Genomic DNA, 13,763 nt, shown 5'->3' with positions numbered 1-13,763 from the left:
AAATTGGAGAACTTAATGTTCAGTCCTCTGGGCTGGAGGCTGGCCAGGTGGAAGATGAGGGGTTGTTCCTCCGATTTGTAGTCTGAGTCACTGTGGCAATGGAGGAGGCCAAGGATGGTCATGTCAGAAAGGGAGTGGGAAGGAGAATTAAAATGGGCAATGACTGGGAGGTCAGGTCAGCCCATGGGCTCAGCTGAGATGCTTGGCGAAACATGCCCTGAGTTTATATTTGGTCTCTCCGATGTAGAGAAGACCACGTCGAGCACTGGACACAGTAAACAAGGTTGGAGGAGAAGGAGGTGAACCTCTGTCTCATGTGGAAGGGCTCTTTGGCGCCTTGGATGGAGGTGAGGGGGGTGGTGTACCAGGTAGTTTTGCATCTTTTACGGTTGCAGGGGAAGGCCCTTTAGGATTCGGTCTGGGGGGGTGGGGTTTAAGAGTGGTGCGAACCAAGGACTGGCAAAAGGAATGGTGAGTGCAGAGGGCAGAAAGACTTGTGGAGGGGAAGCTGCCCTTAGTGATGGGATTTAATTGCAGGTGGCAGAAGTGTTTAAGGATGATGCATTGGATGCGGAGACTGCTGGGGATGCACAGCAGCACAGAACTGGAGAAGTGGAGACACCTCAAAAGGCTTAAAGGTTGTAGGAGATTACTGAATTAGGGGGCAGATAGGCCATGGATGGATTTGAAAAAGGGTGAAAATTTTAAAATCCAAGCATTGCTACAGCAGGAAACAGTGTAGTGGAGCAAACACAGGAATGCTGGTAAAAAGGATTTGGTGTAAATTGCTATATTAAGCTTCAGATTTTGTGTTTATTCTCTGCATGAAATTCATAGCATCAAACTGCTTATCTATCTCATTATGCATATTAATGAAGGTTGGTATGTGATTCAAAGTATCCTAGATACAGCTCTTCACAAAACTTGCACTCTTCTGTATTTTAAATGAGATGTTAAATGAGCTTTGAATAGGCTTTTTTCACTGGAGCTTCAGAGGCCGAGGTGTGACATTATAGAGATTTATGAAATCACGAGTGGTATGGATAGGATGAATAGCCAAGGTCCTTTTCTTACAGTTGGAGAGTCCAAAATTAGAGGACATGGGTTTAAGGTGAGAGAGGAAAGGCTTAAAAACGACCTTTGAGGTAAGGTTTTCACACAGAGGGTGGTGTATGTATGAAATGAGCTGCCAGAGGAAGTGGTGGAAGCAGGTACAATTGTAACTTTTAAAAGGCACCTGGATGGTACATGAATAGGAAGGGTTTAGAGGGATATGGGCCAAGTGCCAGCAAATCGATCAAGGTCATATTGGGATTTTTGGTTGGCGCAAACGAGTTGAACTGAAGGTCTGTTTCCGTACTATAGGACTCTGTGACCCTAGGAGTAAGACTCAATCTGCTTTCTCAGATGGAATATAAAAGAGCTATGGCACAATTTAGAAGTAATGAAGGGAATAAATTCTAGGGCCCTGGTTAATACTAATTCCTCAATTAACATCAGGGAATATAGCTTATCCCAAGATCTTCAAATTCTTGTTTGGAGATGTTTGCTGTTTAAAACTTTATTGCTGGTTTGCCCACATTATGACCATGAAGGCTTAAAGGAAATGTATTTCATTGTCTGTGAAGCAATTTGGAATGTCAGAATTCATGAAAGGTTCTTAGCAATTGTACATGCCAGGCATTCAATATTCAGTAATATATCAGGCTATATGATTTGAAAGTAAAAAATAGACTGTATTGTCTGGTCTATTGCATTGAATTGGAGTTATGCAAAGGCCCAGAGATGCAAGCCCTGAAGGGTAAGATATCCATTCCTCGATAAACAGTGTGAAGTTAACTAATGGCCAAGTTTAATAAGCTATATCCCCAGATACATTCGAGTGTCCCCATATGTTGGTCTTTGATAATCTCAGATAAGTACCATGCATTCCTACAAGGAGACAATTTTTCACTTTCGAAAGAGAAACCAGTCTTATTTAATGGTCTTTTTTCCTCAAATGGCTTATTTTGGAAATCTTTGTTATAATAAAGGGTCTTTCTCAGTGACTTGCTGACTCCTAGCTGACCAAAACTTCTACTTTCATAACTGAGACGCTCAATGCCAATTATTTTCAAAGTTAAAAATCGCACAACACCAGGTTACAGTCCAACAGGTTTAATTGGAAGCACACTAGCTTTCGGAGCCTCGCTCCTTCATCAGGTGGTAGTGGAGAGCTCAATCCTAACACACAGAATTTATAGCAAAAATTTACAGTGTGATATAACTGAAATTATACATTGAAAAATTGATTGTCTGTTAAGCCTTTTGTCTGTTAGAATACCATGATAGTTTCACTTCTTTCATGTGTAAATCACAAAACCTTTTTTTAAAAAGTTGCATTCTCGGGTTAGCTGTTAACAATGGTGATAGCTAGGCAACATGTTGAAGGTGCTTCCAATTAAACCTGTTGGACTATAACCGGGTGTTGTGTGATTTTTAACTTTGTACGTCCCAGTCCAACTCCGGCATCTCCAAATCACAATTATTTTCAAACATTTTGTCATTTGAAGCTGCAAGATTATACCAATAATTCAACCTTTCTGTTGTATCAATATTCAAAAACTGAAATTACCTTCAATTTACAAACTCCATGAGGCATATTATCACAGATCTGGCAAACCCCATCATAGAGTGTTAGGACTTTTGAATTACTGAACAAGGTTCCATCATTTGTAATCTGTCAAGTCAAAAAACATATTATTTTCAGCAAAATATGTCTACATGATTATTTTCCAGCATTTTAGAATCGGAGATTAAAAACAAAGTTTAACTCCAACTTAAACAACAAAGAATTCATGAAACGTATTTTTTATTCTTACATTGACAAGAAAAACAGCAGTGATTGCTTCCACAGAACGTTGTCTAATTGGTTCCCTCGCTAAGGCTCACATTGTAAAACCTAAAAGCAGCTGCTGCTTTCGGATGCACCACAGAATTTAGCATAGAATTCAACCTCAGTGGGGGAGTGGTTTTTTTTCCCTATTACATTGCTCTGTCCTGTCCCTATTGTTTCCCCAGCTGTTTCTTACAATACAATACAGCAGAGCACAGGCACAGACCCTTTGGCCCAACAAGCCTGCAGTGATTCCTGAAATTTATTTAGACCCGCTATGTATTGGGAAAAAGTGACGACTGCAAATGCTGGAGATCAGAGCTGAGAATGTGTTGCTGGAAAAGCACAGCAGGTCAGGCAGCATCCAAGGAGCGGGAGAATCGCATTTCGGGCATGAGCCTTTCCTGAAGAAGGACTCATGCCTGAAACGTCGATTCTCCTGCTACTTGGATGCTGCCTGACCTGCTGTGCTTTTCCAGCAACATGTTTTCCGCTATGTATTGCCCATGCACAATTTCTATCTCTCTGCTTGCCTAATGTTCGTGTGTCTATCAAGATACAACTTAAACATTATTAATGTGCCTGCATCCACCACCTCCACATTCTAGGCACCCACCACCATCAGTGTGAAAAAGTTACTCCCCACTTCCCTCCTAAACCTTCCCCCTTATCTTGATCCTGTGCCCTCTTACAGTGGAAAGGGCAACTGTAAGAAAAAGCTTCAGAATATCCACCCTATGTTTCTCATAATTTTATTGACCTATATCAGGTCGGTCCCTCAACCTCCATCTTGCCAGTGAAAACAATCTGAAGTTATTCAACCTCTCCTCATAACTAAAACCCTCCAGATCAGGCAACATCCTGGTAAACCTTCTCTGCACCTTCTCAAAAGCATCCACGTCCTTCTGGTAGTGTGGCGACCAGAATTGCATGCAATATTCCAAATGTGGTCTAACTAAAGTTTTCTGCAGCTGTAACATAACTTGCCAACTTTTATGTTTGAAGTCACAGCCAATGAAATATGCTGTATGTCTTGTTGACCACCTCATCCACTTGTCTTACACCTTTCAGGGATCTGTGGACCTGTATGCCCAGATTCCTCTATAATCCTAAGGATTCTGCCATTTATTGTTTAATTTGCACCTGAATTTGATCTTCCTAAATCCATAAACTCGCATTTGTCCAGATTAAACTTCATCTGCAATTTCTTTGCCAAAATCTGCAAATCTATCTATATCTATAGCTCTGCCTTCTGAAAATCTTCCTCACTATCTGCAACTTTTCCAGTTTTGGTGTTATCCACAAACTTAATCAGATTATCTACATTTTCCTCCAGATCATCGATAAAATATATACAAAAGTTATTCTTCAATATTTTTGTGGATTCATTTTTAATCCAAATCTAGTAGAATGAGCTGTGACCATGTTGGTTACATCAGCACGGAAGAAATTAAAAGGGAATAAAATGTAGTGACTGTAAATGTTTGGAAAGCAAAGAATACTGCTGGAGAAGATTTGAAAGGTAATTGAAAAAAGAAACAGACAGATAAATCTAGAGCACCATACTATTGGTTGAAGTTGAAACAGGCAATGCTTTCAAATGATAGGCTGAATTTTCCCAGCCCCTGTATGAGGTGAGAAGTTGATTAGAAAAGCGTAGCGAGATCTGAAAAATTTGATTCCTGGTATCAAGAAAAATAAAATTCCAATTTTCACTTCAAATAAGAACAATTGAGTTCTGTATTTTGATATTGAAGCTTATTTGTCGATATTTATATCTCGTTAATATCTGATCTTACCTCATTGATATCAATTTCCTATTTTCTCACACAAACTCAATGGTGACAATTTCAGACATAAACATCAGAGCAGGTACTTGGTGACTCCAATTCTCTGTTTGCTCCTCTTGGTTAGCACTTAGGCCTGCAGTCCCCAATATCTCAGCATGTTCTATCAACAGTGACAATCTACATTCTCTCGTCCATAGAGGTTAGCATTGGATATGTAACAAGTTCACATCATCATGGCACATCATCGACTCACTTAGAATACAGACATATACACCATTATGTGACTGAGTGTCAAGGGATGAAGGTGTGATTTCTCCTTGTTGGGTATGGTCATTGCTTGGCACTTGTCTGGTGCAAATGTTTCTTGGCACCCTGTCAGTACAAACCTGGATATTGTCCAGGTCTCTCCAAATATCAATATGGACTGTTTCAGTCCCGGAGAAATCACAAATGTGCTGAACATGATGCAGTCAGCAGTGAACTTTCCAAATTCTGACCCAAAGATGGAGGGAAGGTCATTGATGAAGTAACTGAAGATGACTGGACCAAAGACATTACCCTGAGGAAATTCTGCTGACATGTTCTGGAGTGCAAGGTAACAGAGATTGGCTGGTACCACTTACACTTGTGGAGGGCAGATGATCATTTACCTTCCTCCTGCAATGCTGGCTGTTCCTCTGGACTATAGATATCACACTCGCCTGGGCTACACCCTCAGACCAGGCTGTCAAGCTCTTGTGCCATGATCCCTTCTGCCACTCCTGAGGAAACAGTCCTCCTCTCCACCATTCTGTTCATCAGGACCACCGGATCCCTATCATCAAATTAGCTGCCAGCCTGCCTCTGTTTGCCATTTTTGCCAATGTAACCATGAATAACAGTCCCTTGCTGGCTGCTGGTGCCTAGCTGGAGTTTAAATATGGCATTGGCAATGGGAATCTCAGAAGGTCCCAGCCAGGCTAAGTGCACTTTCTGCTGACAAATGAGTTAGCACAGGAAAGGTGCCACAGGGGCGTGGTGTATATATAATGAGATGAGGAATGTAAATTTAGAAAGCCTGCTAGGGATGCAAGAAACTAACCATGAAACTCTCTAAGATTGATAGTTAGCCATTATTTTTGTAAAATTCAACCTATAATGGTTGGACTTCCCAGCAACCAGTTGGAATGGCTTATCCGTGGGGTGACAGTGTGGCTCAGTGGTTAGCACTGCTGCCTCACAGCACCAGGGTCCTGGGTTCAATTCCAGCCTTGGGCAACTGAATGTGTGGAGTTTGCACATTCTCCCTGTGTTAGTGTGGGTTTCCTCTGGGTGCTCCTGTTTCCTTCCACAGTCCAAAGATGTGCAGGCCAGGTGAATTGGCCATGCTAAATTGCCCATAGTGTTAGGTGCATTAGTCAGAGGGAACTGTGTCTGGGTGGGTTTCTCTTCGGAGGATCGGTGTGGACTTGTTGGGCCAAAGGATCTACTTCCACACTGTAGGGAATCTAATCTAATCTCATTTGAAAGAATTGAAAGTTTTGAGCCTCACAGAACATAAAATTCCCAATCCCTAAATGAATGATGTGATCTCACCCATTAATATGATAATATTCATACACTGATAACCATCTGCTGTAAGAATGAAAATCTGATACTACTGTTGGCAGTCTGTGTCGTTTGATGTGGAGAAGGTTGAACAAAAGCATAGAATTTACGGGGGAAAATAGACCACAACTCATCTAGTTTGCCATTAACTATCTCGGTGATTGTATTATGGGATAGTGGTGTTATTGATGAATCCTCACACATAATATCTACTTGCTAGTCTTGAGTGGTAGCGTATTTGGAAACCATCTGTTTAAAGTCACCAGTTCTTTTCAGAATGCTAACACACGTTAGCATACATTTTATGTAGCCAATTGTTAAACCAATTACTAAAGAGGAGACTAGAAGTTAACCTTCAGTTTTGCACTTAGTCACAAATTAAAACATAACAAATGAATAGCTCCTAACTCTGCAATCCACCATCAATTTTTTTATTTGTGGACAAGTAATTATCAGAAAGTACCACCAACTGAATACACTTAACCTTAATTCATATAATTAACATAAATTATACATATACTGCATCAACCAAAATCCTGAGAAACCTATAACAATAATTAGAATAAATCAATACAAACTGCTTCCACTCCATCCTCAGCAAGCCGACAGATTACCACTTGCTCAGCGAAATATTAGTAGGGCGGATTTGTTTTGAATTTACATTCCCAGCAGTAAAAGGTCAAGCTCCTGAGTCGAGCTACTGTAATGAGTGAGCAGGAGAACCTTGCATATTCAGCACAGGATTAATAAAGAAGAAAATGAATTGAGGGGAAATAATAACAGTTTGATATTCAATACCAACATTAAACACAAACAGTTCAACACAGCTCGTTCTGCTATAATGCAAGTTTTATTAACACGATTGACGAATTGCGTACACTGTTTCTAAAGTGCAAACTATTAAAATGTGTGTTGACTGTAATGTAATTACAACTAAAACTTTAAGCGCCATTTCGAAATTGTGGGGTTGCATAAGAATGCAATGATCACATTATAGAAGAACTGCCTATAATTCCAATCAAGTCCCAATACCAAATTACAGTTTGATTTTCAGTCTAGAATGCTTTTGTCTTCAGTGTTTCAACATCTTACCTTTATTTGCCACCTGGCAAAAGGTTTATCTGAAAACATGAAATCCACAGACTCAGTAGTTAAACTTGTCAGTGCTGGAATTTGGCAATCAACAGCTTTGGTACTCAGGAACGTTGCCGTCGTTATCTGCGTAGCTCCCAGAATCCATTCTTCATTCACATACTGCTCTCCACATTAGCAGGAAACAGAAACCACATGTTCACATTATAATCTGTGTGAGCCCATTAACCACCACAGAAGAAACCACCAATTTGTAATTTCTAAACCTCAACCTCATTTGCTTCTCACAATCAAAATCAATATTGATTTATGCTCGCTGAAAGCACCAGTTACTGGGTGGTCAAAACCTCTGGCAAATAAGATAGTTTCTCTCAAGTTATTTATGTTCATGTTACATTGATTTCACTCATTCTACTGACGTTGCATACACTCTGTGGAAACAAGGAGTTCTACTCGTGTTTTCAGAGGGTGCTGGTATATCTGTACTTGCTCCCTAAGCTACTAATACTTATTCCTAACCAAATGTAGATACATTTATTGCTGATGTGCAATAAACCTTCTTGTTATCCAAGAACAGTACTTCTTCTGTAGATATTCTACAGTGTTTATCATCTATCACTTTTTTTTCCACAAAACTATGCTTTCTTCATAAATTATCTATATGCACAAAAGCTCCAAAACAGTTCAGTCCAGACTTTGTAGAAAGTACCACCAATCCCCACATAGGCAGAAGACAAAGCAACTTCAAAGAAGGATCAGTGGCAGTGAACTACCTCGACCAAGCCTTACACAGTGCCACATATTGGTAAAGGTGGTGAATACCACAAAAGTACCAGCAGTGGGCGGCACGGTGGCACAGTGGTAAGCACTGCTGCCTCACAGCGCCAGAGACCCGGGTTCAATTCCCACCTCAGGTGACTGACTGTGTGGAGTTTGCACGTTCTCCCCGTGTCTGTATGGTTAAGGGGTAAATGTAGGGGTATGGGTGGGTTGTGCTTCGGCGGGTCAGTGTGAACTTGTTGGGCCAAAGGGCCTATTTCCACACTGTAAGTAATCCAATCTAATCTAATCTAATCAGTACTGGGAAATACCACAATGTCAAGTAGCAGTTACTGGACCTGTAACTCTGTTACTACCAATAAATCAGTTGCCACCATATTTAATGGTACATCTACTGTTAAATGGCCACAGCACAAGTCTAAAATTGCTCTAATAAAAATGCTGCCAAAACAAATAGACAGATGCTCTTAATCTGTCAGCTCACATTGCAGATGTATTAATGTTATACTCCAAATATATTAAAGTGTACAATTACGACGTCACCACAGGACATTCATCCATTTTTCTTAAACTGTGATCATTCTCTGATCTTCTACAGGGTCTGCTGATCATAAAGTTTAATTTATGCATCATCTAACACTTTATTTAATGTATTATTGATAACTACATTGTAAAATAAGCCACGGATAATTACATTTTTGATGGTAAAATCAGCAGAATACTTCTTTACAATTATAGATGCAAGTAACAAAACAAAGTGCTTGCATGTATAGCACTTTGTATGTATTGGGACCAAAGCCAATGAAGCACTTTGGGATTTTTAGTGCAGGGCAAGGAAAGCAGGATACAGTTTATTTACAGGAGTGTCCCACAAACAATGAGATAACAACCTAATATTCTGATGTTTGATGTTTGTTCAGGGAGTAGTATTGGCCAGGACACTTTGAATAGTATTACACAGCCTTGCATATCTATCTAGGCGGCAAACTGGCTTTTGTGTACTGGTAAAAATGCAAGTTAGCAGAAAATCAAATTGATATGAAGCCTGAAATTTTATGACTGCTTTAAGAATGAGGAACATTGCCGCCAATAAGCCGCACTGCAAAATTATTTGCAGTATTTTCCCCAATGTGAATTGGCAACAGGTGAGATTCCTCAATACGGTATTAGAATTGTACGAAGCTTGATATTAATTTGGCTATGGCACTTTCACAGCCTTCTCATTCAAAGTGCAATCAAATATTTGAAACAAAGATAAGGGCTGTTGTATTGTATCACTCTTGCATTACCAGACCTTAGGGCGGCTCTCTCATTAGAGAGACAACTGGTGGTGATTTAACTTGAGAGCCACCATACCTTAGGCGAGGGGAGAGGTTGAGAGGGAAAGTCCTGTATGGTAACTTCAGGTGGTGCAGGAATTGAACCACACTGTTGGCATCGCACTGCTTCATAAACCAAATGTCCAGCCAACTGAGTTAAACATTTCATTCTACAGGAATTCTGGCTTCAATGTGTGATGCAAAAGGAGTTCAAAGTTGACAGCAAAGATAAATAACCGTGTTCAAATATTGTTTGAATAGGGCAAATGATTAGATACAACTTGGATTACATTTTAGATTTCTGCCAGAGCCTCCAATTTTGTATATTAAGTCATTGATGCAGTGAAAGGTTTGGTTTCTGAGTAGTTCAAAGCAATAACAAACCACCTGCCATACGAGATCAATGATCTTGCTTATGAAAGGGACTCATCTATAAATCCTACACTGTGATTTAATAGAATGCATAAACCAATCAATAAGGCTGAATAAAATAAAATGTTTTGAAATGCATTTTGTTGTATTTTTTTGCTCAAGGTTTGCCATGGTTGTAGGTAAGAACATTTTTTCTCTGTCTGTCAGTTAGTCAGCATTAAATACTGCATTAAGAGAAAGCATGAATCCGAATTTTACAGAACTGCATTGCATTGCATCAACATGAATTTGTTTATTCCTTCTCAGAGGATGATTTTTCCCTGACACTTCTTGAGCTCATCATCAGGCTAAACTGTGGGTAAAAGACTGTGGGGAAACCATCATTGCAATTTTCCCCAGGCCACCCAACTAATGCTAAGATGGAGGATCCTCAAAACAACAGGACATGAAGGCTCCTGACAGTGGGACACCTCTGCATGGAGGGTGCATATCATTGCCCTGATTCTGATATTCAAGCCGACTGGCACACACTCAACAGGAGATTGTAAGTGCCAACAATAATGACAACCTCACACTCCAGCTTAACCTCCACAAGCATCCAATAAAAGCACCAGGCGTATAATGTAGTAGGTGTGGTCATTTTACAGTCCAAGGTGCGAGGTGACTAGCTCCTAAACTTTGTACAGTCTATTCAACTAAGGGAGACTGGAAGATTTGCAAAGCTGGACAGCCAATTTGTAGCCTTAATGCTTGAAAGAAGCAGCAGGTTGCAATACAAGAGAAGGGAGAGAGTGCTTCAAGTTGGGAAGGATGTGTGTATCTGGCAGTTTGGAGCCAGAAGCATGTTATGATTGGAACAAGGTCAGCCACGTGGATCTCAAAATAAGATTTCTCTGATTGGGGCTGTTAATGTTATCCAATCAAAGATTCCTAGCTGTCAGATATAAACAGGAGTGTCAGAGATTAAGTTCACTCAGAGCTGGCTCTGTGCTAGCTGGGTCAGTGTCGTGCACAATGTATGTCTAAATAAAGGGTGACTTGGCGATGGGATACCAGCTTTTGTGGAGTCATTTCAGATTTGACATGAAGGCCAGTGGAGTCTTTTTTAAGCAAACTCGACTGGGGCCAAAAGTTAAGCCCCTGGTCTTTTTATTCGGTAGTATTACATAGAATATATGTTATAGAAACAGGCAATGGGGTCAGTGATTTAGTCTACATATAACACATTTGGTCCTAAACTGAGCGAGAAAGAGGGAAAATCATGGTCTTCAACTCAGCTGACTACTTACTGTCCCAGCTCTGTCCATTGCTGTGTCTGGTCTATCAGGATGAGAATTACCCTATCCAAGTATTGCTCCTTGAAATGCTTATTGGCTACAGAAAGTCAGCATTGGCTGACATACATAGACACCAACTCCTCAGTTGGCAGAATGAGAAACCTTTCTATCCTAAAAGCCCTGGCCCTTGTGACCAGAGACTTTCCAAGTGTTGTCTAACTAACTATCTTCAACTCTTGAGTCTTCAATTCTATCGCTATAGAAGTAAATTGTTGCCCTGGTTAAGATTTAGCTGAGAATAAATTTGGCTTTATTGTTTTTTCATTCCATACTTCATGTTGTGCAGCAAAATATACTCAGCAATTTGTATGTCCTTGAAAAAAAATCCATATCATTTAATATCTCATAAATCTTTGCAGAAAGAATGTCAATAGTTTTTTTTTCTTAAATATGAATCAGATTTTCACCTGCAGATGCTTCAATGATGGTAAAATGTGTTCGTCACACATTAATAGTTCACAATATCTAGTTTATCAGTAAGATGATAGTCTTTAAGGTTTTATTGACACAAAGGATAAAAGATGTATAAATGGGACAGTAGGTTAGGATTCATCATGTGACTACCTGCCCCTTCAACAAGAATTAGCAGGGAATTGCACACTGAGGTGTTTTCATTATCTAGAGACATAACCTCTATGGTCTTGATGTATACGCCAATTTGGAGTGGGGTAGGTTGTTGGTGGTGGTGGGGGGAATGTGAGTGGAGTGGGGTAGGGTTGGTGATGTGTGAGGGTCTGGCTGTGCTTGAGTGCGCGCGCTTGTATCCCCCAATATGAAAGAGAGCTGAGGACTGATCAGTGTTACTGGCCTGTTTTCCACCTGCCCTTGAACGTTTCCTGTCAATTTCAGGATGGACACTGGGCAGGAATGGGGTGATGGTGGGCTGGTGGCCTTAGGCCTCACCAGTTGCTCATAAAATTGCAGATAGTTCAAGGTACATGGGCCGAAGGACCATCTAGGGAATTTCACAGACCCACGAGCCTGCATAAGCACTGGCAAGGGAATGGACAATTCTGCGAAAGCATCCAAATGAATGCATACCTCTTACCTTTAGAGTAGTAGCTTCACACTGGAGACTGGGCGAGTCCCTGAAGCCCAGACCAAATACTCGAATACTGTTGCACTCATAGATTCGAATATCACACAGGCCACCATTCTCCAGATCAGTAATCTCAGGAATCTGACCTTTAAAAGTGGAAAAAAAATTGCAGGGTACATTAACCAAATAGACTGTAAAAAGAATTATTCTGGCAGCAAGCAAGTTGTATTCAAGTGTTAAAACGCTTAATTTCAGTGAATTTAAATGCTCCCACTGTCATAATACAAGAAGTGCATCACTTAATTTTTAATAGCCTCCATTTTAGAACTCTTTTTTTTCTAAGTGATTGCTGTTCTAAACAAGCAGTATACGTCTGCCATACGTATAAAGCTGATGATTATGGTAGTCTAATGAAAGTCACATACAATTAAATGAGTTAAGTGTCAAATCATAAAATACAGGTCAGAACCTCTAGTGTAACAACTTGTTCTGTATGTAATGGTTAACAGTTATACGTTTTTTTACTGCCACAGGTAAGAGAGGTGCGTTGATTCCTAAAGACTGTTCTTTTCTTCACTATGTTAAAAGTCACACAATACCAGGTTTTGGTCCAACAGGTTTAATTGACTATCACCTGATGAAGGAGCGACGCTCCGAAAGCTAGTGTGCTTCCAATTAAACCTGTTGGACTATAACCTGGTGTTGTGTGATTTTTAACTTTGTACACCACCATCTAACCTTGGATCTCCAAATCATTTCTTCACTATATTATTCAGTAATGCTTAACTCTTTCTTATTCATTTATTACAAATAAAACTTAAACAAACATGCAAAGATTATTGACAAAAAAAAGGTTTAGACAGTGCAAAGACGGATACGAAATATTCTAACATCACAAAATAAACAGAAGACAAATATGGATAACAGACAAACAACAGCTGACCACATCAAACTGCAAATCTAATTGAGAAGGATCCCATGGATTTCTCAGCATTGTCACTGTCCCAGATATTTTGGCTACAAAACAAGCCACGACAGAATGTCATAAGAGTCTCCAATTGCACCCTTTCGATGATCTGGCCTTGAGATTCCCTCAACAACTGCCATAAAGACTGCTCTAAGTCTGGTGATATGCTTCCCTTTCCCAGACTTTGCTTCCTAGATTCTGGGAAATGTACCTCATCATCCAACTTTTCACAAAAAAGCAGGTCTGCCAAGCCAGTATTGCTCCAGGTTTGTTACCTGAACTACAATTTGGGTCAGTTTACAAAGCAAATACAGCTTTTGTGTGTTTCCTTCACCTTCATTCACAGCTACAGTGAACTATTACTGGGTTCTTCTGAAATCCAGCAGCTCCCAGGACTTTTCCTGCACCCTAAGTCCAACACTCTGCTGTGTCTATTGACTTCTTAATTTCTATCTTGGTTCTAACTGTACAGAGCTTGTCAAATGCTCTTGACTTCTCACCGAGTCCCAATAAGTTATGTACCTACTGACCTCTGAACTTCTAACTTTGGCCACACATAACCTGTGGCCCTAAGTCACTTCTAAAAATCTTAATACAGTGCTCGA

The 13,763-nt window shown here is 40.2% G+C and overlaps 1 protein-coding gene across 3 annotated transcripts in view; it reads right to left on the bottom strand.

The window, feature by feature from the left end:
- The window catches only part of LOC132817050 (von Willebrand factor D and EGF domain-containing protein-like), a 273,802-nt gene that overhangs the window by 88,044 nt on the left and 171,995 nt on the right, over nucleotides 1–13,763 (bottom strand). For all 3 annotated transcript variants that reach the window (XM_060827117.1, XM_060827118.1, XM_060827119.1), the window contains 3 exons: nucleotides 12,201–12,337; nucleotides 7,345–7,506; nucleotides 2,615–2,719 (listed from right to left, as the gene is read on the bottom strand). In XM_060827117.1, coding sequence (XP_060683100.1) covers nucleotides 2,615–2,719; nucleotides 7,345–7,506; nucleotides 12,201–12,337 — 404 coding nt within the window. The remainder of the gene's footprint in view (nucleotides 1–2,614; nucleotides 2,720–7,344; nucleotides 7,507–12,200; nucleotides 12,338–13,763) is intronic.

Source organism: Hemiscyllium ocellatum, chromosome 7 (genome assembly GCF_020745735.1).
Source record: "Hemiscyllium ocellatum isolate sHemOce1 chromosome 7, sHemOce1.pat.X.cur, whole genome shotgun sequence".
Taxonomy (NCBI): Eukaryota; Metazoa; Chordata; class Chondrichthyes; order Orectolobiformes; family Hemiscylliidae; genus Hemiscyllium; species Hemiscyllium ocellatum.
This window is presented reverse-complemented; position numbering and strand designations above follow the sequence as displayed.